This window comes from Apteryx rowi, unplaced genomic scaffold (assembly GCF_003343035.1).
Source record: "Apteryx rowi isolate R43461 unplaced genomic scaffold, aptRow1 scaffold_997, whole genome shotgun sequence".
Lineage (NCBI taxonomy): Eukaryota > Metazoa > Chordata > Aves > Apterygiformes > Apterygidae > Apteryx > Apteryx rowi.
Window position 1 is genome coordinate 39,879 of NW_020451312.1, and position 22,911 is coordinate 62,789.

Below are 22,911 nucleotides of genomic sequence, written 5' to 3' on the forward strand. Positions count from 1 at the left end.
CTCTGCCCCCCTAGGCCAGCCATGGCGGCGGAGCTGACGGTGACGCCCCCGTCCTCGCTGGCCGACCGGCCGGTGCGGGTGCGCGTGCGGGGGCTGGCGCCCTCCCAGCTGGTCACCCTGCTGGCCTCGCTGACGGACGAGCGCGGCGTCCGCTTCCAGGCGCGCGCCTTCTACCGCGCCGACGGCGACGGCGAGGTGGACGCCGAGCGCCACGCCGCCCTGGGGGGCGACTTCGCCGGCGTCTGGCCCATGGGGCTCTTCTGGTTCCTGCGTCCCGACGCCCTCTTCCAGCGGCTGGTCAAGCGGGACGTGGCGGGCGGCCCTTTCCGCGTCCGCCTCGAGGTCTTCGACGCCCTCCGCCTGGTGACGGGGCCCGAGGACCAGCCGCTGGCCGCCTGCACCGCCGAGCGGTGGTACGTGGGCCCGGGCGTGCAGCGGGCCCCCGTCCGCGAGGGCAGGGTCCGCGGGGCCCTCTTCCTGCCTCCAGGTGAGCAGCCGCGAAGCTCCCCGTTGCCCTTCCCCGGGAGCCAGCCCTGCAGCCGGCGGGACCCGCGGCTCCGGAGGGCGACGGGGGAGCCTTCGGCCTCCAGCATCCCGCTCCGCGGTTTACAGCTTGGAGATGGGTTCGAGCGTACCTGGGCTTTGACGGTTTTCCACGGATCCCCCTCCCCGGGAAAACCCTTGAGCCCTTGGGACTGGGKTTTTGGCCGCTGGGACGGCAACAGGGTTTCTGGTTTGGGAGCGGTATCCCCGGTGCCAACGGGCACCTCTCGCTGCCCGCAGGAGCCGGGCCCTTCCCGGGGGTGATCGACATGTTTGGGGGCGCTGGGGGCCTCATCGAGTTTCGAGCCGGGCTGTTGGCCAGCCGGGGCTTCGCAGTGCTGGCCCTGGCCTTCTTCGCCTACGACGACCTGCCCCGCGCGCTGGCCGAGCTGGACCTGGAGTACTTCGAGGAGGCGGCTGACCTGCTCCTCCGGCACCCCAAGGTGAGCGCTGCCGCGCTGCGGGGCGCCCCAGCACCCTGGTGCGGGGAGGTGCTGGTGAGCGGGGGTGTCCCCGCAAGCGAGCAGGGTCACCTGGCTGCGGTGCCCGCCGCAGGTGCGAGGCCCTGGCCTGGGTGTCATCGGMGTGTCCAAAGGGGCGGAGGTGGCCCTGGCCATGGCCGCCTTCCTCCCGCAAGTGGCGGCCACGGTGTGGATCAACGGCACGGCCTCCCTGCACGGCACCCCGCTGCTCTACAAGGACGTCCGCATCCCCCCCATCCCCTACTACCCCGAGCGGCTGGTGCTCACCGAGCTGGGGGCCTTGGACAACGCGAGCGTCTTCGGGGACCCGCGGGACCCCGCTCACAGCGGCTCCGCCATCCCCGTGGAGAAGGTGCGGGGCAAGGTGCTCTTCGTGGTAGGGGAGGCCGACCGCAACTTCAACAGCAAGCTCTTCGCCGAGCTGGCCACGGCGCGGATGCGGAAGGACAGCTACCGCCTGCTCTGCTACCCCGGCGCCGGGCACCTCATCGAGCCGCCCGGCTCGCCGCTCTGCAGCATCTCGGGCATCCGGGGCAGCCCCATGCCGGTGCTGTGGGGCGGCGAGCCCCAGCCGCACGCCAGGGCCCAGGAGCACTCGTGGCAGGAGATCATCCGCTTCCTGGAGCTGCACCTGGGCCCCGCTGCCAGCTGCCAGCTGTGACGGCGGCGGGGCGTCCGTGGGGGGGACGGARGGGCCCGGAGGAGCAGATGCCAATAAAGTGCAAGACCACGGCCGGTGCTGGTGTGGGTCCAGCCTGCGTTCCTGGGAAGGGAGGCACCAGCCTCGCGGGCAGGGTCCGGACGTGTTGGGGAACTGCAGGACCGGAAAGCCCCCGCCGGGAAAACGGTGCCTCGCGGTGCCCCGGGTRCCGCCTGTCACCCCGCCTCTGCCGCGGCTGGGGCGTCCTGCAGCGGGTGCATCCCCACCAGCCCCCTCGGCCGCCTCCGCCAGCCCCAGCACCCTCTCCTGAGCTATCCCTGTCCCCGCTCAGGCGGTTCCGTAACCCCCTTCTCCACCCACCCAGACCTCCCGGGCCCTGCACGGGCTGGTCCTCGCTGAGCCGCCCGCTTTCGTGGGAACCAGGGCTCTYGGAAAAACTGGAAATGCGGTAGCAAATCCTCCCTGGAATGAGAGGGGGCTCCCTGCTCTGGCCCAGCAGTTTACAAATGGGCTGGGAAGCAAGCAAAAAAGTCCCCTTTCCTGCTTGTATTTAAACAAGCTCCAGGATGCACCCGGGTACAAGCGGCCCCACAGCTGCATCCATGTGTTGCTGACCTGAGGACRGCCGTCTGTCTGTCCCTGGACGATGCAATAGCTTGTGTATGTATGTACTTTATACACAGTGAATATAGTCTGAGCATATAGTGCTAGGATCGCGGTCACTGGGCCGCTAACAATTCTTTGGTGAGCGTGTTGACATTTTAATCAATCAGGCTAACGATAAACCCTTGATTTTGTGCATGCAGCATGTGCCTTTTGCCCAGGGCAAGCTTTTGAGTGCCACAAACCRGCAGGAATTTGAGCAACCCATTTGGTTGCACCAAATCAACACCATTTCTTTGCTAAACGTCTAAAAAAAACCCCAAACTCCTCCTGCCTTCCTTCGCCAGGCTGCGTTTCCCCTGTGGATGTGGTCAGCACGGTTTCCTCCTCCCTGATGCCATCATCTCCAGCCCCACGCGTCTCCTGAAGTCCTGGTTTTGGCAGGGGGTGTCTGGCACCCTCTGGGCCCCTGGCTCTGGCGAGACTTTGCTTGGCTCTCCTTTCTTTCCTTCCTTCCCTCCCTGGGTTTGCAGCTCCCACACCTGGATTTGAGGTGATATATATATATATATATTTTTTTTTTCCAGGTGATTTTTCTTTTTTTCCCCCTGGAAAAGCTCAGAGAGTCCCAGTCACTTTAGCAAGAGCAACCCCGAGCCCTGTACCCTCTGGTTGCAAACTCCTTTTCAGCCTGGCAGAGGAAAAGCTGGCACAGTGATGCCCAGTTCGGGGGGGGGGGGGCTTATTAATGCCAGCACTCCCTATTTACAGCCCACCACCCCATGACAGCCTGGAAAAAGGATTCCCACCCCACACACCCCCTCCCGGCTGCATAATGGGGCTTCCCGCATGGGCAGAAAGGAAAGAAAAAAAGAGCAAAAGGCAAAGGGAAGGTGCTGCTTTTTGCTCGCTCCAGGTTTCACCACCGTCTTGCTCTTCCAGGATGATCTCYGGACCTGGCGCTGAGGCAGGCCCAGAAGATCCTGAACAGGCCACCAGGTCCTGAATCCCATGGCAAATCCTCAGTCTAAACCACCAGCCCCAATCCCGCAAAATAGAAAAGCGGCCCTCAAAAATCACAGACTAGTTAAAATAACAATAATTAAAAAAAAAATCGCAGTTCTTTTTTCCTTTTCCTTGGAGTGCACAGTCTCTCTGCTGGTCTGCAGGGTTTGGTGTCTCCGAGTTCCTGCTTTCTGTGTGGTCCCTGCCATCAGAGAGGTTGAGAAATAATCCTTCCCCCCCACTAAGAGAGCAAACGATCCCCAACGCCTGCCTGACCCCAGGAGCTGGGGCTTTGAGACAACCCTCTTTTTTTTGTTCTCTGGGGTAAAACGTTCACCTTGGTGAGCAGCTCTCCAGGTGTGGGAGCTGGTTTTTTCCACCCTGTCCAGCAGTAAAAACGTCCTCACGGGCATCAGAGACAACCCCAGACTGGGCACTTGCCTTCCCGCATCCCTCTGGGAGCCTGGCAAAATCCTGCTCTTCCAGCCTTTTGCTGCTACGCAAGCAGGGCCGGGGGGGGGTGGGTTGTTACTGCCGCTGTCTTCAGGCGCGAGCAGGCTCCGCAAGCAGGGTATTTGCAGCTCGCGAGTGCAAAGCAATCGCTGCCAGGGCACAGAGGAGGATAGCAGAGGTTAGTTAATGAGCTACCAGGACGAGTCAGACTAGTGTCTGGCTGCCAGCCGGATCAGGCACCTGACAGCCGGTCGGGCGGGAAGGGTTGGCCTCCGGAGCTCCGTGCAGCAGAGCGCTGCTGAGATGATGCCCTCTCTYGCTAACATGCTGCTTTTTTTAACTGTAGATTTTTATCCTTTTCCACGTTGGTGACTCCTTGAGCTAACAATCMCACTTGCAGTGGGCTGGCAGGAGGCTCCCATCAGTGGAGAGGCCAAAAAATGCATTTGGTAGGGACAGGGAAGCCCTGAATCCAAGGGCTAGTCAAGCCCGGTCTGGCTGCTCTCAGAGCTGATGAGCTTGTGACCAGGAGCAGGAGTGTTGCACGCTCAGATTTCATATCGATGGAGTCTCGTCCCTAGACCCTCCATCCTGCACAGCCTCCATGTCCGCTGCATTTACAGCCCCAGCAACATCCGCACCTCCATGCYGAGGTTCTCCYGAACCCCATGCTGGCTCCAGTYGYCCRTGTTGGACCCCTCTGACTTGAGTTGGTCCTTGCCAAGGGTAGGAGGATCTCTGCGTGGACCTATCATCTCTGACACAGCCATCATCACTGCAGCTCTTCCCCRTCTCCCACAGGCAAGCACTGCTGTGAGGATGGTGAACACCGCCTGGTGAAGGTGCTCAGGGACCCAGCTTACGTGGAGGTTCACATGCTGGGGGGAGAGGACCCCGGTCTGGCTCAAGTCCTGCACCGATGCAGGGCCTGCCCTTGGCAGAGCCCCAGCGGCCCATCCCGGTGGATGGGTGAGGAAGGCAGGGAGAACAGTGCCCCCCCATTCCCTCTCCCCAGCAGGCAGGTGGGCAGCTTTTCCTTTGTCCATGTCCATGTCCGTTCTCAGGTGACAACTAAAGAATCCGGCTGGTGCCCTTCAGCCTGGCCTCGGCCGAGCTGCCGTCCCCCCATCATCACTTCCACCTTTGTCTTTCTGGACTCTGCCTCCCAGAGAGTCCTTGMCAGAGAAGTAAGAAACGGCCAAAACTTCCCAGGAGGAAGGGGGACACGAGGAGCCTAATGTCCCTCCCGCCCGGCAGTGACCTGCAGGCAACCTGGCTTGCGAGGAGCCGTTCTGAGGCTGTCAGACCTCACAGGGGCTGGGGTAGATGGTGTAGCGAGCACAGGAAGGTCTTCATCTGCAGCCACATCTGGCCACCCTGGTACCCGTCCCCTTCCACGAGGGGAGATGATTGGATCAAGAGGTCGTGGCTGCTCTGCGCTCCCGAACTAAGCCCTGATCCTCCTGGGTGTGCGAGCAGAAATGCCAGTGAGCAACACCACCTCCAGCAAGCCGAGCAGCTGGAGATGCTTCTACCTCTGGATTCCAGCGTCGGCCTCAAGGTACTGTGGCACGCTGCGRAGCCCTGAGCTCCAAAATGCTTTTCTTGGAGTCTAACTAACTGCCTCGCTGGGTCGTGGGGACTGTTGGCTTTCCGCCACGCTGGAGTGGAGTGAGGGAAGCAAAGCGGAGGCCATGTCTATCCTATTGCTACAAGAGAAATGGTAGAAGCTGGTGGGCCAGAAGCATGTAACGTGGACAGCGAGCCTGCAGGTCAAGGTGAGCTAGACCAGTACAGGCCAGTCACTGATGTTGCCCTTGCACCTGGGTTCCAGGTATACATCTTTTTTTTTGCAACGTGTCCATCTGCCACTTGTCCCTGCTCATGCCATGTGTGTGTTGGCTCTTAACCAAAGCCGCATCGCTACGGAGCTTAGCAGATGCTGTAGAGCTGGTGGGAGAAGGGAAAGGGTGAAGCAGCGGCACCTTTGAAATCCTGCAAGGGTACTAAGATGTTGCACGCTGCTCGGAGCAGCTTTTCCTCCGTGCGTACAACCAGAGATGCCGCTGCTCTGCCCAAGCCCTGGGAAAGAAAGTTATTGCCCAGTAAGGCAGGCCTGAATCACTGCTGAGTGCTTACGTTTGGGCCATCCGTAAACCAGACGTGACTTGCCGGCCTTCTCCCCATCAGACGGTGTTGTCAGGCCAGACCCGTCTCCCGTGCTTCCAGCTGTGCTGTGCCTGCTGGTGGTGGTCATCCTCACCGCTCYGAGTCTGCTTTGGAGAGGATCCTGTTCACCTACGTCGCAAGCCCTGCAGGGTAAAACAGGAAAACAAGCTCTGGACTGCGGTGAGAGCACACCGCGACAGCAAAGGGATACCGGGGGGRAGGGAAGGAAGGGTCATAGCTCGGCGCTACGCTGAAGCATCTCCTGCRGCCTGGACCACAACCACATCCTGCCCAGCGCCGAGCGAACCGATGTGCTTGTCTGTCTCCGTCTCAGACCTGCCCAYGGAGGCAAATAGCTGCTGATGGCCAGGCACAGCCTCTTGTGTACGTGGAGGAAAACAGCAGTCCTCAAAATATGGGGGAAAACCTGGAGTCCAGCTAAGCCAGGCGCAGAGGTGGGATGCCTGGATGGCACAAACTGTTGTGCAAGCGTCCGGATGGGCGTAGAGGGGTCAGGGTGAGCAGGATCCTCCCCAGCACCAAAGCCGAGGCTGGCAAAGCCCAGGGATGGGCAGCCTGAGCCTGCCCCAGTCTGACAGCCGAGCCTGAGAGTCCAGGTCTCACCCTGCAGGGCCTCTCAGCTGGGCAATACCGTGGTGGCCCCGTGGTTCCTGTGTTCTCCACATATTACTATCTTGTCTCCGCTGATCATCTCTTGTTCTTGGGCTTCACAAGGTTGCTCATTCCCATGTATTGCATGGCCAGCACTGGCCTCAGCCTGACCTTGTCATCTGCTGAGGAACTTCCTAAAGAGCCTTGCTGGCCTCTCTTGCCCTGGAGATGGTCGTGAGTCTTCTCAGAGATGCCTTGGGCTGYTTATCAGGTCCTGAAAAATGTCTGTTTTCTGCTTAATCTTCTGTGCAGGAGAAGGTCTAAGCTTATGAATCCAGCCCCAGCTGGCCTCCAGGCAGGGGCTGCAGGTCGTGTCACAGCTTCCAGCCCTGCAGCGATGTCTCTGATGCACTAGGTGCCTACCTTTAGCTACAGAGGAGGGACCTGGCTGCCCCCATCATAGTGTCTCCAGGGGAACGGAAAGACTCCACAGACCCAGCTACTGCAGGTGATGATAGCTCCTACCACCCTTTCCGGTCAACCTCTAACAACAGCCTCTTGGCCTCCGCTATTCTCAGCTCTTCCTGCTGGGGAGGAAATAGGGGTTGGTGTATGGCTGCACCAGGTCTGTTGGCTCCTTAGGCTGAAGGACAGCAGCTCCTCCGAGGCAAGATTTTAAATGCCCCCAAATGCTTTTTTTTTTTTTTTTTTTTTTTTTTTTGGGGGGGGGGGGGGGAGCTGAGTCAGTTTGATCTGTGGCAAGATGAGACCCAGAAGGGAAACTTGGACTGAGGCCTAGGGAAAACAAAAGGCAGCGGGAACCCACAAAATGCTGCGGTCAGCAGCAATTAAAAGTGACCAAGGTCCTTCCTCTTCATCGCAGTGTGAGTTGGCCAAAAAYTGGGTCTGTGGAGCTCTGTCTTTGACCGTGCTCATACCACGCAGCAGGACATCATCTCCAGGGCTCAGGGAAAAACTTGTCTCTGGCTCTGCTTTTTTGGCTTATCCATCACTTGACCTTCAATTTCCTTTTCTTTATGAACYCCAAGCCTCAGTTCTGTACCTTCTCCGAGCAAATGAAAGCTTAGTGATGTTGTTATCATTTGCACAGGCATCTGATCCCGGCCCTTACGTGGACACCTGAAGTAGCCCTAGCTCTTGTAGCAGTCCTGCAGCACCCTTAGGCTGAAAGCTCTGCGGAGAGCACTACAGTGGCTTTACCGTTATGAGCAGTGAGTTTCCCTGGGCCCAAGCCTGTTAGGACAAATACATGATGACCCAGTATGCACTGGTCAGCCTACCTGGCTGGACCTGGGCTATCCATGAGTCTAAAGCTCTCTTTTTTTCCACATCTGACCAAGCTGTAAGGTGAGGGCAACACTAAGCTGACTAGACACAAGGGCTGTTTGTTTGCAGCTCTGGCCCAGGGGAGCATCTCAGGGCAGAAAAAGGCGAGGACACAGCCAAGGGGGTGGCCTGGGGAGCCCTGGCCCTGGGCCAYGCTCAGAGCAGCAATCTCACTTCCCCAGTTGCAAGAACAGTTTCTCCCGACTCCTTGCTGCTGCAGGACAAACTGTTTCTTCGAATGACTTTCACTTCCCCCCAGCACCACTGCAAGCAGGGCAGAGGCAGAGCCGCAGGCACCGGGCAGGAGGATATGCGGGGACCAGGTTTGCTTGCAAGATGATTTGGAGCCACCTGCCTAATTCCCTCTCTGCTGATCCTYGCACGCTGCGTGCACTGTGCTGCTACAAACCGGCAGCAATCCCGATGCTACGACCAGCTGCACCCTTAGGCTGCAGCCACTGTGCCCTAAACAGGCTCCTGATCTTGTGGGTGGCCCAGCTACGGTGCACCTGACGGGGAGCCAGGAGGCATTGCTGTCCCCCCCCCCCCCGACTTGTGCCAAAGCATCAGTGCTGTGCGGAAAGAGAGACATGCGAGCCCATCAGCCCTCTCGTCCTGCTTGCCTGCTCCCTATCCCCAGATCTCCTTTCTGTCCGCCTGTGGCCACATCATTATTTAATTTGCTCCGTCCAGCTTGGTTGGCCAGGAGAGCAGGCAAGCAGTCTCGATTCCCCATTTGGAGCGACAGTTTCTCCTGCCTTGCCACCACCTCAGGACAAACCGTTTGAACAGCTTTCGCTTCCTCCCCATAACTCTGACATGGCCGGGAGAAGTCTACCATAGGGAGCGGGGATGGGGCAGCGAGGTCGCTCATAGCGTGGGAGCCGTGATCTCTGGCACGAGGAGCATTTTGCCGTGCTCGTCCTCCCTCTGCGGGGCAGGAGGCACTGTCCCAAGCACGGCCCCTCAGGTCATCTGATCGCCCCCCCCCCCCCCACACACACACTTCCCAGCCTGGCGGGTATAAATTGCTCTCCCACTGAGAGAGCCCATCACCGCTGCCATGGGTTGGGGATGGAGCCGCTACCTCGTGGCCCTGCTGCTCCTCTTGTCCCCGGGGCCGGGCATCGCCTTCTCACTCCTGCAGTACCGCTACGACTGCGGGGACTACGGCATGCAGCTCCTGGCATATCCCACCCGAGGCCGCACCGTCCGCTTCAAAGTCTTGGGTAAGTAAGCGGTGGGGACGTGAGCACGAGCCCGCCTGGCTCTCCTCCGGGGGAATCCCTCCAGGGCAGTGCATGATGATCGAAACCCAAGTGCCTCCATGCCCCGAGCTGGGGTCTCGTGCCCTGGAGCACCTGTGCCCGGGGGGAGCCTCAGCGCCACTGGGGTGAGCCAAATGCATGAATGAGTTTCTGGCATAGGACCTCTYCCAGACTGTGCTGCTGAAAGGGGTCGTGTGGAGGGGTGGATTTCTTGTAGCTGCATCCCTGGGAAACATCTTGACACTCGTCTCTGCAGATGAGTTTGGCACCCTCTTCGAAGTGGCCAACTGCTCCATCTGCCTCCACTGGCTCAACACCGGRGTGGATGGAGGGGTGATCTTCTCCTCCGGCTACGAAGGCTGCCATGTCCTGGTAAAGGTGAGGGTCCCACCCCATATGTCTTATGCCCAGCTGCCAGCAGGCGCTGGAGGTGACTATCCCTTCTGCCTTGTTGCAGGAAGACCACTACATCCTGAGGGTCCGCATGGAGGAAGTGCTGATCAGCGGGGTCATTGCTGCCTCCTACGAAGTCAACATGACCTGCCCGCAGACGGCTGACTACAGCATCCTCGTGGACGGGAACATGCGCGTCGAGCACCAAGGGAATGGCATCCACCAGACTCAGGCTGGCGTCCTCGTTCCCCTACCCCAGCCCCAGCCTGGCCTCCTGCACCATGYGTCCCAGTCTGCCTTAGCTCTTCCTGGGCACCAGCTCCCGCTCCAAACCCATTCGGACCAGGTCCACTCCGTGGCTCAGCCCCATCCGGGTCTGGTACATCCTGGACTTCAGCGCCAACCCCAACCCAGCCTGATTCGCGCAGGGGTTCAAACCCAACCTGGCCAGGTTCGCCCGGGGGTTCAGACCCAGTCAGGAATAGTACGCCCAGGAGTTCAAGCCCARCCCCCGCCTGGCCTCGTGCACCCAGGCGTTCAGACCCAACACGGCCCAGCTCGTCCTGGGGTTCAGCCCCAATCCCAGCCAGGCCTGGTTCGGCCCCTTGCTCGGCCCCAGCCGGGTTTACGTCCTGGCATCCAGTCTCCGGCCCAGCCCAGCCTGCTACACCCTGGGGTTCAGACCCAACCTGGCCTCGTTCACCCAGGATTTCAGCCCCAGTCCCAACCTGGCCTCGTTCGCCCAGGATTTCAGCCCCAGTCCCAACCTGGCCTCGTTCACCCTGGACTACAGTCTCAGGCCCAACCTGGCCTCGTTCACCCAGGACTGCAGTCTCAGTCCCAGCCTGGCCTCGTTCACCCAGGACTGCAGTCTCAGTCCCAGCCTGGCCTCGTTCACCCAGGACTGCAGTCTCAGCCCCAGCCTGGCCTAATGCACCCTGGTGCTCAGGCTCTGGCAGGCTTAGTACGCCCTGGCATTCAGCCCCAAACCCAACCGGGCTTAGCTCGCCCTGGCCTTCAGACCCACTCTCAAGCTGGTTTAATACACTCTGGTGTCCAGACCCAAACTGGACTAGCTCATCATGGCCTTCAGTCTCAGTCCCAACCAAGTCGAGTGCACCCGGGTGTCCAGACCCAAGCTGGACTAGCGCGTCCTGGCCAATCCCGACCGAGTCTAGCRCGCCCTGGGCTTCACCCCCAATCCCGACCAGGTCTAGCACGTCCTGCACTTCAGCCTCAAACCCAGCCAGGTCTAGTGCGCCCAGGATTTCATCCCCAAGCCCAGCCTGGTTTGCTGCGTCCTGGGCTTCACCCCCAGCCTGGCCTGCTGCGCCCCACGGCTCTCTTCTACCCCTCTGCAGGGGCAGGTATTCGCGGTCCTGCCAACGGGGAGGGGAGGAGGGGAGCGGCACGGTGCAGGGTCTTCTCTGCCCCCGGAGCAGTGCCAGTGGTCACGGCCCTGAGGGAACGCTCAGGGAGGCCGCCGGGATGCTCAGCGGAGCGCCCGCCCTCACCCCTCTGCTGCCCCAGGTGCCCAGCTAACGCGGGAGCAGTGCCACGTGGCTGCGGGGAAGATCCCCTGCACGGCCCCGCAGGGCCGCGAGGCCTGCCTGCAGGTGGGATGCTGCTACGACGACATGGACCGCATCGCTCCCTGCTATTACGGCAACACAGGTAAGAGGCTCACAGGTCTCTCTGTGGAGATGTCTCCACCTCTGACGTGCTTCACCACCACCCGCTGGTGCGGAGAAAGGGGCCTGGAGGTCCCTACTGCAGCAGGCACTGGTGGTGTTTGCCAGAGCCTCTAGCCCAGGGCTCCAGAGAGAGAGACAACCAACCACCTGGGATCTGCGGGAGACCTGCACCTCCTTGGAGAGCCAGCTAAGGCAGGGAGCATTGCAGAAAGCACTGACACGGGACCTATGCTCTTGGCCCATCAGGACCTGGACTCTTTTTTTAAACCTATGATGTCCACTGGGCACCCTATTTCCTTACGTTGCAGCAACCGTCCAGTGCCTGCTGGATGGGCACTTCATCATCGTGGTGCCCCGGGGCCTCTCCACCCAGCCCTACAACCTGGACAGCGTGCGGCTGGCCAATGCCGAGGCCCACTGTGATCCCGTCAAGGTGACGGAGGCTTTTGTGATGTTCCGCTTCCCCGTCACTCAGTGTGGTACCACTGTCCAGGTAAGGGCACGGCCCCCTGGTTCCCCTGGCAGCTCTGCCCACGGACCTTGAGAGGGAAAGCTGACCCTGCGTGTGTGTTCACCCCAGGTGATTGAGGACCGGCTGATTTACGAGAACCAGCTGATCTCTACCATCGATGTACAGTCAGGACCACAGGGCTCCATCACACGGGACAGCGTTTACATGTAAGGGGAGGGAAGGGGTGGCTGAGCTGGTTCCTGGCTGTGAAGAACATCAGCTCTCCCTGCCAAAGGGACCTGGGAGCTTGCATCTCCCCCTTAGCAAAACCTGTCCTGCTTAGCCTCTTCCTAAAGCACCTTGCAGGTCAGGACCCCAAACAGCTCCCCCTCTTCCTGGCTCCTGTCAAGTGTTTGGGTGCCAGAACTGGGGACCGACGTAAGTATCAAGGCCTGAGAACATGGTTGTGCTCTGGAGGTGCCCAGCTCTCCTTCAGCAACAAGAGCTGGTCCCTACTTAGGGAGAGAACTAATAAAGTTGCTGGGTGAAAGCCACAGAGGTGTCTAGATATAGCCTACAACTCCTCTAAGCTGGGCTTTCGTGTCTGCACCCTGCTCTCTCCCACGCAGCCTCCACGCTCGCTGCATCTACAATGCCAGTGACCTCCTGCCAGTCCGTGTTGAGGTTGCTGTGCCCCCCACAGCCGCACCCCTGGTCGAGCCAGGGCCTCTCCGGCTCCAGCTGCGCATTGCTACTGGTAAGCAGCCCACCCGTCAGCCCCGTGGGTGTCCCCACCGGGCCACAGCTAGCTCAGCTTCTCCCTCTTCTCCTACAGATGAAAGCTACAGCACCTACCACGAGGACAGCGACTATCCCCTTGTGAAGGTGCTCAGGGACCCCATCTACGTAGAGGTTCGCCTCCTGCAGAAGACAGACCCCAACCTGGTTCTGGTCCTGCACCAGTGCTGGGCATCCCCCAGCACCAGCGCTACAGCAGAACCCCAGTGGCCCATCCTGGTGGACGGGTGAGTGGGAGGCAGGCAGGGAATGGAAGGGCGGCAAGAGGGGCCCATCAGCAGTGACCGAGGGTCCCTCTCGTGCGCCCAGGTGTCCATTCGCAGGGGACAACTACAGGACCCAGCTCGTGCCCATGGGACCGGCCTCGCCGCAGCTGCCCTTCCCGAGCCACTATCAACGCTTTGTTGTCTCCACATTCACCTTTGTGGAGTCCCCCTCCATGGCCATGCTTGAAGGAGAGGTGAGGAGGGGGTGGATGTGCACCATGACAGGAGGACTTCTCCATTCAGCCCTGCAGGGTGAAACGTGGGTTTGGTCTCAGCTCTCAAAGAGAGACTCAGTTACAAGCACTCAAACACAGTGCATGAGACCCTGTGGCTTTTGCTCTGCAGCATCAGCCCTGTGACTTGGCCACTGACCTCAGAGCTTTCCAGAGGTTCCTCCTGGGTACTGGGCTCCTCCCTGCCTGCCCATGGCAATGAGTGCAAACTCAGCCGATGATACCTGCAAAACCACACGTGCTCAGCCACATCTAGAGTGGCTCAACACCCAAGAAATAGGCTCCTTCCAGGAGACTTGGTGAATACAGCTCCCCAGGGTTTGTTCTTCAAGCTGCGGGGACATCCACCATCCAACTTCTAATGTCAGCAAGCCCCCATATCAACACCCTAAACACACCCCTGGTACTTCTGCTGAGCAAACGCTGTGGTTTCCCACCCAGCAAAAGATCCCTGGCTCATGATGTGCAGGCACAGGCATCGCTACCACATGCCAGGTAGTCTCCCCTCTGCTCTCTGACTGCGGCCCTACAAAGCAAGCAGGGAGTCTACGCTGTACTATAGGGTTTCCTTCAGGTGAAGGGGCTAGGAGCTGTTTCTCACGAGGCCAAAGGGCTGGGCTTCCTGTCTGCCAGCTCCTGGCCCACCAGCGTGCCAGATGCTAACGCTGTGCCAATGCATGGCTTTCAGGTGTACATCTTCTGCAGTGCCTCCGTGTGTCACCTCGCGCAGCCGGAGCCCTGCCGGCCCTCCTGCCAGCTGGGAGTGCCGTCAAGTAAGTCTGGGCGCATTCAGCCAAACGCACTGGGAGGGTTTTCCTAGTAGCACCCAGCTGCCAAGACAGATGCTGCCCTGCTCACAACGTATAACACGTGCTCCTGCGTGGCCTCAGTGCATGCTCCCAGGCTGGCCCATGGTGGCCATGGCTGGAGGAGCTGAGAGGGTTTGGCAGCTTGTTTGGCAACGGCACGCAGGCCGCAGAGGGAGCTCCGGTTGCCTGCGGCACACCTCCGTGTCCTGCTAATTGGCAGCCTTCTTCCATGCCAACTCCTGGTGCCCCTCCACAGGAGCCCGCCGGTCTCTGGGTGACAAGATGACACCAGATCCCGTGGACACGGTCATTTCTCAAGGACGCATAGTCTTCCAGGAGAGCCCCCAGGTGCAGAAAGGCTGAGCTCAAAGGTGTAGGGTGAGTTTTCCTGCTATGGTCAAGCAGACCTCAGGTGCTAGCTGAAAATGTAGTTTTCATCTCTCCTGTTACTGTCCTCCCCACCAACTGCCCCTTTGACCCAGGCAGCAGTTCACATCCTTCTCCTCCACAGCCCTTGCCTCCAGGAAGGACCTGACTGGATATCTCCTGGCTCTGCTCTCCCTCGTGGCAGATGTGCAGGACAGGAAGGAGAAAAAATAAACCAGCAAAAGTTGTGGCTCAAGCTAGAGGCTTTTGTGGTGTTTTGTCTGTGGGGGACAGGAGCAAAAAAGGTCTCCTGTCCCCACCTCAGAGACTGTGGTACCCACATCCTCCTCTGAGCTTCCCTTACATGTTACAGGCAATCATATAATCTCTTACCCCTCCGGCTGGTGGCTGTGATGTCTCCCTCTCCATCTAGCACTTTTCTCTGGTCCGTTAGATCCTCCTCTTTTCCACTGCCTCTTTCACACAAGCCCTCATGCTGATTTAAAGGAGAAATGCATCTATCAGTGTGTTTGCTGTCCATGTAGCTCCCCCCATGCACGTCCAAAGGAAACACCTACACACCTCAAGGCATGGAATAAAGAGGGACTGTTTGAGGTTAGAGCACACACAAGTGCCACACAGGATTGGGGGTGGTCTAGAAACCCTGGTTTCCCCCCATGCAAGGGCAGCAGGGTGCATGGGGCCAAACTTGACATTCAGCCACACAAAGGGTGGGCTAGCTTAGAAAGGGAAAAACTGCAGCACCTATAAGTCCAGGCCAGCTCCTGGGGCAGGACCCACATGGGATATTCCCCTTGTGCCTGGCCCCAAGAACCGGGCACAGATTTGCTCTTACAGGTACCTACCTTGCCTGCACCAGCCAGTTATCAAAGCTGTGGACAGTAGGACAGCAAACACAGCACCTTTCCCTTCCCCGAGCCCTCACCCAAGCCCTGGTTAAACTGCGAAGGGCTAAATTCAGCCTCCTCTGTCCCTACCCACCTCAGCCCTCAAGATCCTGCAGAAAGCCCTGGTAGCCAGACTCTGGTGCTCAGCGCAGTGCCTCTGCCTGGCCTGCTCCCAGCCCCCAGCATCTGCTGCAGACAGGACAGACGATCCCTGTCAGCCCTAACTCGCTGTGGCCACACATCTGGGTTCTGGCAGTGCTCTGCCCTCCTGCCAAGCTGCTGCTCATCAATACAGAGCCCTCGGCCCTCTTGGACAGCAAACAGCATGCTCAGGGATGCCAGAAGCAGGGAAGGGAACGCAGGGACAGGCAGATCAGATCACACTGATGGTCTGGACAGCCCAGAGCCAGGAGGTGAAAGCGAGCTTGAGGAGCTGGGTGAGCTTGAAACACTTCCCAGCATCCCTTCCCACTGTACACCCTGTCCCCCGGGGGTCTTCATGGCAGAACTGAAAGGGCTTGCAGAAAGATGCTTTAGCCCCTCACAAAGGTACCAGGGAGGAATTCTGTGGCCTCATCATGCCGGGAGTCAAATCAGAGAGTGCATAGCCGCCTCCTGCCAATCTCCTGGGCTTCCCAGGTAACCAGGGAGAGCCGGTGGCTGCTGCAGGACTGGACCTTGAGCCTCACTGCAGTGACACTGGAGCAGAGACCTACAGCGATCCCCTCCTGTCTCCATCCCAGGGGTGGGAGATGGATCACAGCCATTTCTAGTTGGAGGAGAAGAGGCCAGAGACAGAGCCCAGCCTGCCCAGCTCGTGGAGACCCCATCAGAGGTTTCACTCCCACAGAACTCAGCGCAGCACATTAACTTGTTTCTCTTACCTCTCCGGCTGCCTCAGGCATAGGTGTCTGTGGAGGATGGAAAGCACCAGTCCAGCATCTCAGCTCCTCAGTGGCGCTCATTCGACAGAGACACATACGGAGGTGGGTGCAAGAGACCCCAACGGGGGCCCATCTTGCCTTCAAAGAGACACCCAGAAGAATGGGTGAACTGCACCCAGAGAAGCCCTTTCTCCTCAAGCAAGCACAAAGCAGGAGCCAGGCTCAGACTCAGCTGTCCAAGGCAAAATGGATCTACCCTTTCTGCTCCTCCAGTATCTGGTGGGAAAAACAAGGCCAAACTGTGCCCCAGGATCTGCTACCAAAGCTGCAGGGAGAGGAGCAGCTGTTTGATAGGGGTCTTTGAAAACATCGGGCCTTGCCTGGCTCCAGGCAGCCCTAGGTTTGCCGCTGCTCCAAAACACCCAGATCTTTCATCGGACCCTTCACACAGGACTAGATACCTCCATGGCCTGGGTGTGAGAGGTCATGAGGGAACAGGGCTGTGAGCACTGCCCAGAGAAAGAAACACGTCCTCGTGCTCACAGCCAAAGCTACAGCAGGCCAGCGTAAGAGCAGCTGTTCCCCCAAAGCAGGGGACACGTGTCCCTGTTAATGGCTTCCACACACCAGTGGCGGGGAACACCTCTCGGGGCAAGCAGGGTGCTCCGATTGCCAACTGTGTTACCCAGTGCCAGGAGCACTGCAGATGCAGCCAACTGGTCCTTTCACCCTCCTCCTGGGCACCCAGATGACAGCGAGTTGTGCGCGTACCAGGTAAGATGAATAGTTCTTTATTTCCGTAATGAAACTAGATAGCTGCTTACAAAACCTGCACATTCTCCCCCCTCCCTCCCTCCCTTCTTACACGCATCCCCACTACGGTCTCTCAATCACAAACACCCATCAGCAAATGGGTTGGAGCCTTTTGTTGACTCGGTTACAATCACAGAAAAGAATCTAAAGCCAGAAAGACAAACACGAAACCAGAAAAGGAGAAAAACAAAACAACAAATCCATGAAGCACAGGGAAGGCGACATCCTGGTAACTTTCCTTCTGCCAACGGCTAGGGCAGGGAAGCCCAGAGAAGCAATGAAACACACCTGCCTCCCTCCCCTCCCACATAGCCCCCCACCCCCACCCCAGTACTCCCTCTGTCCCTCCCCAAACCCCAACACGGCAGCGTGAGACCCCCTTGACCCCATGTCTGGGATTACAGACTGTAGAACTTCAGGCTCCGGTCCATGCCCGTTGAGGCGATGAACTTGGCGTGGTGGCCAAAAGCCACTCCTGTGGTGAGGCCGCTGTGCTCTGGGGAAGGAAGGCAGCACGTGGTTATGGCACGAGCAGATGAGCTCGGGCAGAGCAGAACACTGGGCTTTAGAGAAATTAGCCTCTGCTACATGCTCTTTCCATGCTGAGGGTCACTGACTCGCAGCAGCAAGAGCAGAAAAAGATCATCTCCAAATCCAGCCTGCTCTCGAGATCCCGAGAGTTCACGCTGCACAGCCAAGGAATTGCCTCACATTTTCCCCTGCACCTGGGGTAACTACTGGCAGAGACACTGGTGGGGATGGTATCACTTTGCACCCCATAGCTAGGTCTGCAGCGCCATGTACACCAGAACCAGATTTCCTCTTCCCAAGGAGTGCACCCGAACACCTCCCCCTCCAACTGTCCCTCGACGTGCCTCCTCCCAAAACCTCCACCAGCCAGAACCCCTCACCTGTGAAGTGAAGGATTTCTGTCCACTGCTTGCAGATGTAGATCTGAACATCTGTCCCACCCAGGGCCAGGTAGGTGCCGCTCTGGTCAAAGATGAGAGACTTCACCTGCAGAGGAGAGGGAGAAGCAAGGCTTCAGACCGGGTCCAAGAAGCTCCAAACTGGCCACTGGGGGCCAGGGAGGCAGCAACTCTTCTCCATGCCAACACCCCGTAGAGGCAACCCCCCACAACTGGCACCTCCACATCAGGCTTCCCCAAAACGGAGGAGCGCAGTCGGCATAGGGCTGGGAAAGCGGACATGGCGACAGCAACCTGCCGGCCTGCCCAGCCAGGCAATCGCACCTCAAAGTTATTGTCCAGCTGCAACGTCTTGAAGTTCTTAAGCTTACGCAAGTCCCAGAGCTTGACAGAGGAGTCGTCCGCAGCCGTGGCGAGATAGTAGCCGTTCTCAGAGAAGGCGATGCTAGTGATGGGGCCTGAGTGCCCTGGGAAGTTGGCCACGTTGGTACGTTCCTGGGAAGACAGTTAAATGCTAGTGACTCCTAGGGAAACGCCGACTCAACATCCTCAGCCCTCCAGGGCAGCTCTGGCGGGGGTCTGGGCAGCAGTTTGGCAGAGAAAGCCCAGGTGAGCACAACAGCCCACAAAGGGGCAGGATGGCAAGAATCTGCATTGCCCAGAGAAGTAGGGGTGAGGAAAGCCATGGGGCACTGTCACCCCATGCAGCACCCAAACTCTTACTCTTCACATCGGCTCCAGGGACATGACAGAGCAGATCCCTGTTAACTGCCACGTTCTGTCCATACAGCTGAGCCAAGCAAACAGCCTTATGCCAACCTGTATCATCAGTCTGCTTCAGTTACTCATCCCACAGACTCATCCCACAGCGGAGCCAGACAGGCTGCCTGCAAACCCTCCTGTTCCCCAGTAGCTCTCTTAGGGACACAGCAAACACCTTCTCGTCACAAGAAGATCCCGATCGCCAGCTACAGCGCCAGAAAAGAGGCAACTCTTGAGCTGAAGCTTTACGTTTTTGGAGAAAATATCAGAAGAGATCCCCAAAGCCTCCCCCCAGACTCTCGCTCCAGCAGACATTGGTTCCACGCCTTGGACTGAGCACTCTGCTGGGCACCAAACTGAACAGACCAATACTGGCTACGTCCCCTTGCACCTCCCCAAACCCTCTTGCCTGCCCAGAGCTACCCTTACCTTCAGATCCCAGATCTTGATCTGGGAGTCCATCGTCCCTGTTCCAAAAATGAGCCCGTCTGGGTGGAACTGGGCACAAGTGAGAGCTGCAGAGACACAGGGAGAAATTCAGAGGGCTGGGGAGAGTCTATCCTGGGAGACCTTCTCGCCTTGTTACCAGGGGGCCCCCACACAAGTTTTTCTGGGCTCTTGGAGACCCAGGGACCTGTGGGCAGAAAAATCCCTTCTCCACAAACTCTCAACAGTCCCCAGGGGTGGGGATACCCAGCTATAAGCCTTACCACAGCCAGAGCTCTCATCCGTCACCTTGGTGAGGACACGGCCTGTCTGGATATCCGAGAAGGCCCAGTACTGGAAGAGACGAACAGAGTGTTGAGTACCCAGAGATGAGGCGCAGGGGGGTGTCTGTACTCTCTGAGCTGGGTCTCACCTGGTCATCAGAAGAGCTGAGGAGGTAGTCACCTGTCGCATGGAGACTCAGCCCTGTCACAGAGCCCTCGTGGGCACGGACAACTTGCACACACGAGGCATTGGGCACAGACCAGATCCGGATGGTTGCATCAGGAGAAGCTGAGAACACCAAGTCCTAGACAGGGATGAGGCAAGGAGGTTAATGCCAAAGGCATACGGTCAAAAGACTTTCATCTCTCCATCTGAGAGTTTCCTGCAAAYGAGAACTGGCCTATCACCAGTCTGCCTGAGATGAAGACCACCCCTCTCCTAGAACAGACCACCAGGAGATGGGTCCAGGATGTCTGATCTAGAGCCATCTGCCTGTGAGGGAAGAGGCCAAACGTGGGCGTAACCGCACCTGAGATGGGTGGAACACGACACTGGTAACCTTCTTAGAGTGTCCCTTGAGCGTTGCCAGGATCTGCTCTGAGCTCTTGTCAAAGACAATGACGTTTTTATCAGCCCCGCCTGGAAAACAAAGCGGAGAGTTGTGAGAAATGGGAGTGTGTGGCCAGCCAAGTCCAAGTCCATCCACCTTTCCTCAGGACCACGTTGTCCTGAGAAGCTTTGCACTGAGCYGAGAGAATTCCTTATGCCCCTTGCCACATATCCACCCCCCGGAAGCACAGAGAAAGGAGCCTGCCCCAAAGCAGTCACAGCTCTTCACTAACAGCAGCCAGTCCCCCACAAGTGGAGATGGTTCCCTTACCAGTGAGGATCTTGTTGGTGTCGGAAGGACAGAGGTCCAGGGCAAGGATCCCTGGGATGCTGGCGCTGTGCAGCCCCTGCACCAAGTAAAAGGACATCGGATTAATATCACAAGCAAGAAAATGCCCCAAAGGGAATTGAGAGGCCCTTGAGGGGAGCCCAGGGTGTTTCCTTCCAACAGTGGGAGTTTGTGCCACATCTTTTCCAGCACATGCCCCCATCCCCGGCTGCCCGTGACACAAAACGCCATGAACCTCTTCCTGCTTTGYCCAGCAGCAAATCTGTTGCTCGTTAATGCTGCAAAGCGACACAGGAGATGCCTGGATGCCCAGCTGGCAGAGCTGAGCTTTCAAGCCCTTGTCTCATACCACGGCACTCACCACATGCGAAGCAACCTGCCGATACTTGCTGAGCTCCTCTGGCTTCACCAGCTCCTCTGGAACCGTCTTGCCTCTCTGCAGAAGAAAAACAACGTGGAGATAAATAACGGCCTTCCTCCAGGGCACTTCACATCCTGACTTCCACAGCACCTGGTTTCACATCACCCAAAGCCACTCAAGCTCCATCCCCCAGAGTGAGATGCAGCCACTCACCTTCTTACGCTCCGTGGTCAGCACCGTAGCCTTGTCTTGAAGCTGCAAAACAAGAGAAGGTTGGTAACCAACTGATTTGGGCTCTCATGGCGAGAAACCGGAGAAGGCCATGGCAGCACGAGCAGAAGATCCCTTACCTTCTGAATGATCTCGGGGGTCATGCCTGCAAGCTCTCCCAGATCCATGGACTCCCCAGCACCCTGCACAGGACAGAGAAGGGGGCTGGTTACATCCAGGATGGGAAGAAAGGGGAAATGTGCTGAGATATGCAGTTGAGACTCACCGCCACGTTCGGCTGGGAGGACGGCACTGTCTGGGGCACGATGAGACCAGCCTGGGGTTTCAGAGTTGCCAAGGCTGCGGAGGCAGAGAAAGCCTACGAGTTAGACAGGCCATTCGAAGGAAAAAGGAGATGGTGTCCAGCACAGTGATCTCTATCCAGCCTACCTGCTCCAGAGCCACACATTGCCTCTCCTCCCCAGCCCACTCTCCCTGAGACCCACGACATTCTCCAGGGGCACACAGCCCCCCCACAGCTCCACGTCACCTTCTCTGGCCGCGGTGACCTCCTTGGTGAGCCGAGCAATGACACGGCAGGCGGCATCGTGCTGGTAGAGCGCATGGGACAGCTCCTGGCGCGTAGTCTGCAGCTGCTGACGGAGGGTGAAGCTATGCAGCATGACAGCGTCCTGGCAGGAGGAGGAAGAGCCAGACAGGCAGGGGAACACATTAGCCTCAGTGCAGTCACCCCTTCCTCCCAGAAGGGGCCAGCACTGGTGCTTAGCTCCATTCTCAGCCCCAACCCAGCCAGGGGCCAGCACTCACCCACTCATCCTGGAGGGCTTTCAGGATGGCTGGTATGCTAGTAGCAGACGGCGGCTTGGGCCGGATCGGGTGAGCAACTGGGAACGAGACAGTGGGAACGCATCAATCTCTGGGGTCAGCTGGGTTCTCAGCATCGCCTAAAGACACTGTCTTCAACCAATCCCTTCACACACACACACATACGTGCTCCTTTCTATCTATATCCGCTAGCAACTCATCCCTTCAGCTCAGCTTTCTGACTGCATCACTGGTTGATGGCTTGGCCTCCCTGGGCTATCAGGGAGGGCACCATTGACTAGTCCCTTGGGAAATTTTTTCTCAGGGTCTCAGCACTTTCTCCTCATGACTTTGAGCTGCTGCCAGACCAGATACAACCACCAGTCCAGCTTATCTGGCAGCCTGCCCAGGGCACAGCCCACAGTAGCCACAGCAGAGCAATGCAAGGTGCCTAAAACCCCATCTGTGCACATCCYGCCTCTGTAGATCATAGATCTTTTCAGCTGAACATCACTGCTGCACTGACGCCACTCTGCTGCCGCTTCTCCAAGTCCTTTCTCTGGCAGCATCACCCATGTTAATGAATTCAACTGCCTATGCCCAAAATGACTTGTGCATCTCTGTCCTGCACCCCCAGTCCTGACGCAGCCAAGACCCTTGTGCTTCCCCAGAGAGAAGCAGTACAGGCACCGCAAAATGCAGGAACTCGGGCTCTGAGCATCCCTGGCTGGGAATTAGATCTGCTCCTGGCACGTGCCCTTGTTACCTTTGATGTCTATGAGCTGCTCCTCCGAGAGAGGCTGGTTGTTTACAGGGTCGGTCCCATTTTCTGCAATGTATTTCTCGATCAGCCTGCGCTCGTAGACATGGTTGGAGACTGGGGACACGCAGGGGTGCTCAGGCACCTCGTTAGAAACTGTTCGAAGGAAAGAAGGAAGATTGCATGGGTTACAGCACCACTGCATGGCATAAGACTAGGTCCTGACGTGACTCAAGTGCTGGCAGTCCCTGCCGGCCTGCTGCCTCTCACGGGTGAGAACAAGGGTCACCCCAAAACCCCACGTCCTCTCCAAGAGTGAAGCCGCTCTGTGCGACATGCCCTTGATATGAGGGGCAAAGCAGAGCTCCTTCTAAGACATTTATTGCCACCTCTACACCAGACAAGCGAAGCATCTCTCGTTGCTCCCCTCCCCATCAGGCAGCCCAGGCGCAGCGGCCAAGCGCAGCCCGGCCAGCGCCTCAAAGGGCGGCTATYAACAAGCTTTCCTAAATCCCTCTCCGTATCACGCCGCGAGCGCGGCTCGGGGCCCGGCACCCCCTGCTCATGCTGCCCGTTCAGACAAGGCGCCAGCGCCAGCTCTCTCCTCGCGGCTGGCAGGGTGGAGAGGCAGCCGCTGGCTGCGGGTGCCCGCACGGGCCGGTAAAACCCCTTCTCGGCGCTGCGGCCCTGCGCCGCA

The 22,911-nt window shown here is 58.5% G+C and overlaps 3 protein-coding genes across 3 annotated transcripts; 2 read left to right on the forward strand and 1 right to left on the reverse strand.

Annotated features, from left to right (window-relative positions):
• The first annotated feature begins 21 nt into the window (after positions 1-21).
• BAAT (bile acid-CoA:amino acid N-acyltransferase) lies at positions 22-1,729 on the forward strand. The gene is made up of 3 exons (XM_026055426.1): positions 22-487; positions 784-986; positions 1,099-1,729. The coding sequence occupies exons 1-3, from the start codon at positions 22-24 to the stop codon at positions 1,684-1,686; spliced, it is 1,257 nt and encodes a 418-aa protein (XP_025911211.1). The 3' UTR covers positions 1,687-1,729.
• A 7,209-nt stretch (positions 1,730-8,938) lies between these two features.
• On the forward strand, positions 8,939-14,150 carry ZP1 (zona pellucida glycoprotein 1). The gene is made up of 11 exons (XM_026055386.1): positions 8,939-9,104; positions 9,400-9,521; positions 9,601-10,903; positions 11,067-11,210; positions 11,539-11,723; positions 11,811-11,908; positions 12,311-12,438; positions 12,517-12,706; positions 12,789-12,939; positions 13,667-13,751; positions 14,044-14,150. The coding sequence occupies exons 1-11, from the start codon at positions 8,939-8,941 to the stop codon at positions 14,148-14,150; spliced, it is 2,679 nt and encodes an 892-aa protein (XP_025911171.1).
• Positions 14,151-17,090: 2,940 nt separating this feature from the next.
• Positions 17,091-22,434, reverse strand: PRPF19 (pre-mRNA processing factor 19). The gene is made up of 15 exons (XM_026055431.1): positions 22,221-22,434; positions 21,458-21,534; positions 21,180-21,321; positions 20,916-20,989; positions 20,770-20,832; positions 20,633-20,674; positions 20,420-20,494; positions 20,041-20,116; positions 19,690-19,799; positions 19,309-19,464; positions 19,160-19,229; positions 18,879-18,964; positions 18,012-18,182; positions 17,670-17,775; positions 17,091-17,254 (listed from the first exon to the last, which is right to left on the reverse strand). The coding sequence occupies exons 1-15, from the start codon at positions 22,417-22,419 to the stop codon at positions 17,157-17,159; spliced, it is 1,545 nt and encodes a 514-aa protein (XP_025911216.1). The 5' UTR covers positions 22,420-22,434; the 3' UTR covers positions 17,091-17,156.
• Between the last annotated feature and the right edge of the window lie 477 nt (positions 22,435-22,911).

What these genes read in the sequence shown, in the direction of transcription:
- PRPF19 (XM_026055431.1), bottom strand. Translation starts at nt 22,419, where the DNA reads ATGCAGTGGTGCTGTAACCCATGCAATCTTCCTTCTTTCCTTCGAACA. An exon ending in CCCCCGAGATCATTCAGAAG is followed by an intron (nt 20,675 to 20,769) that starts GTAAGGGATCTT and finishes CTTGTTTTGCAG; the next exon opens with CTTCAAGACAAGGCTACGGT. An exon ending in TCGTGTTCCACCCATCTCAG is followed by an intron (nt 19,465 to 19,689) that starts GTGCGGTTACGC and finishes ATCCCTGTCTAG; the next exon opens with GACTTGGTGTTCTCAGCTTC.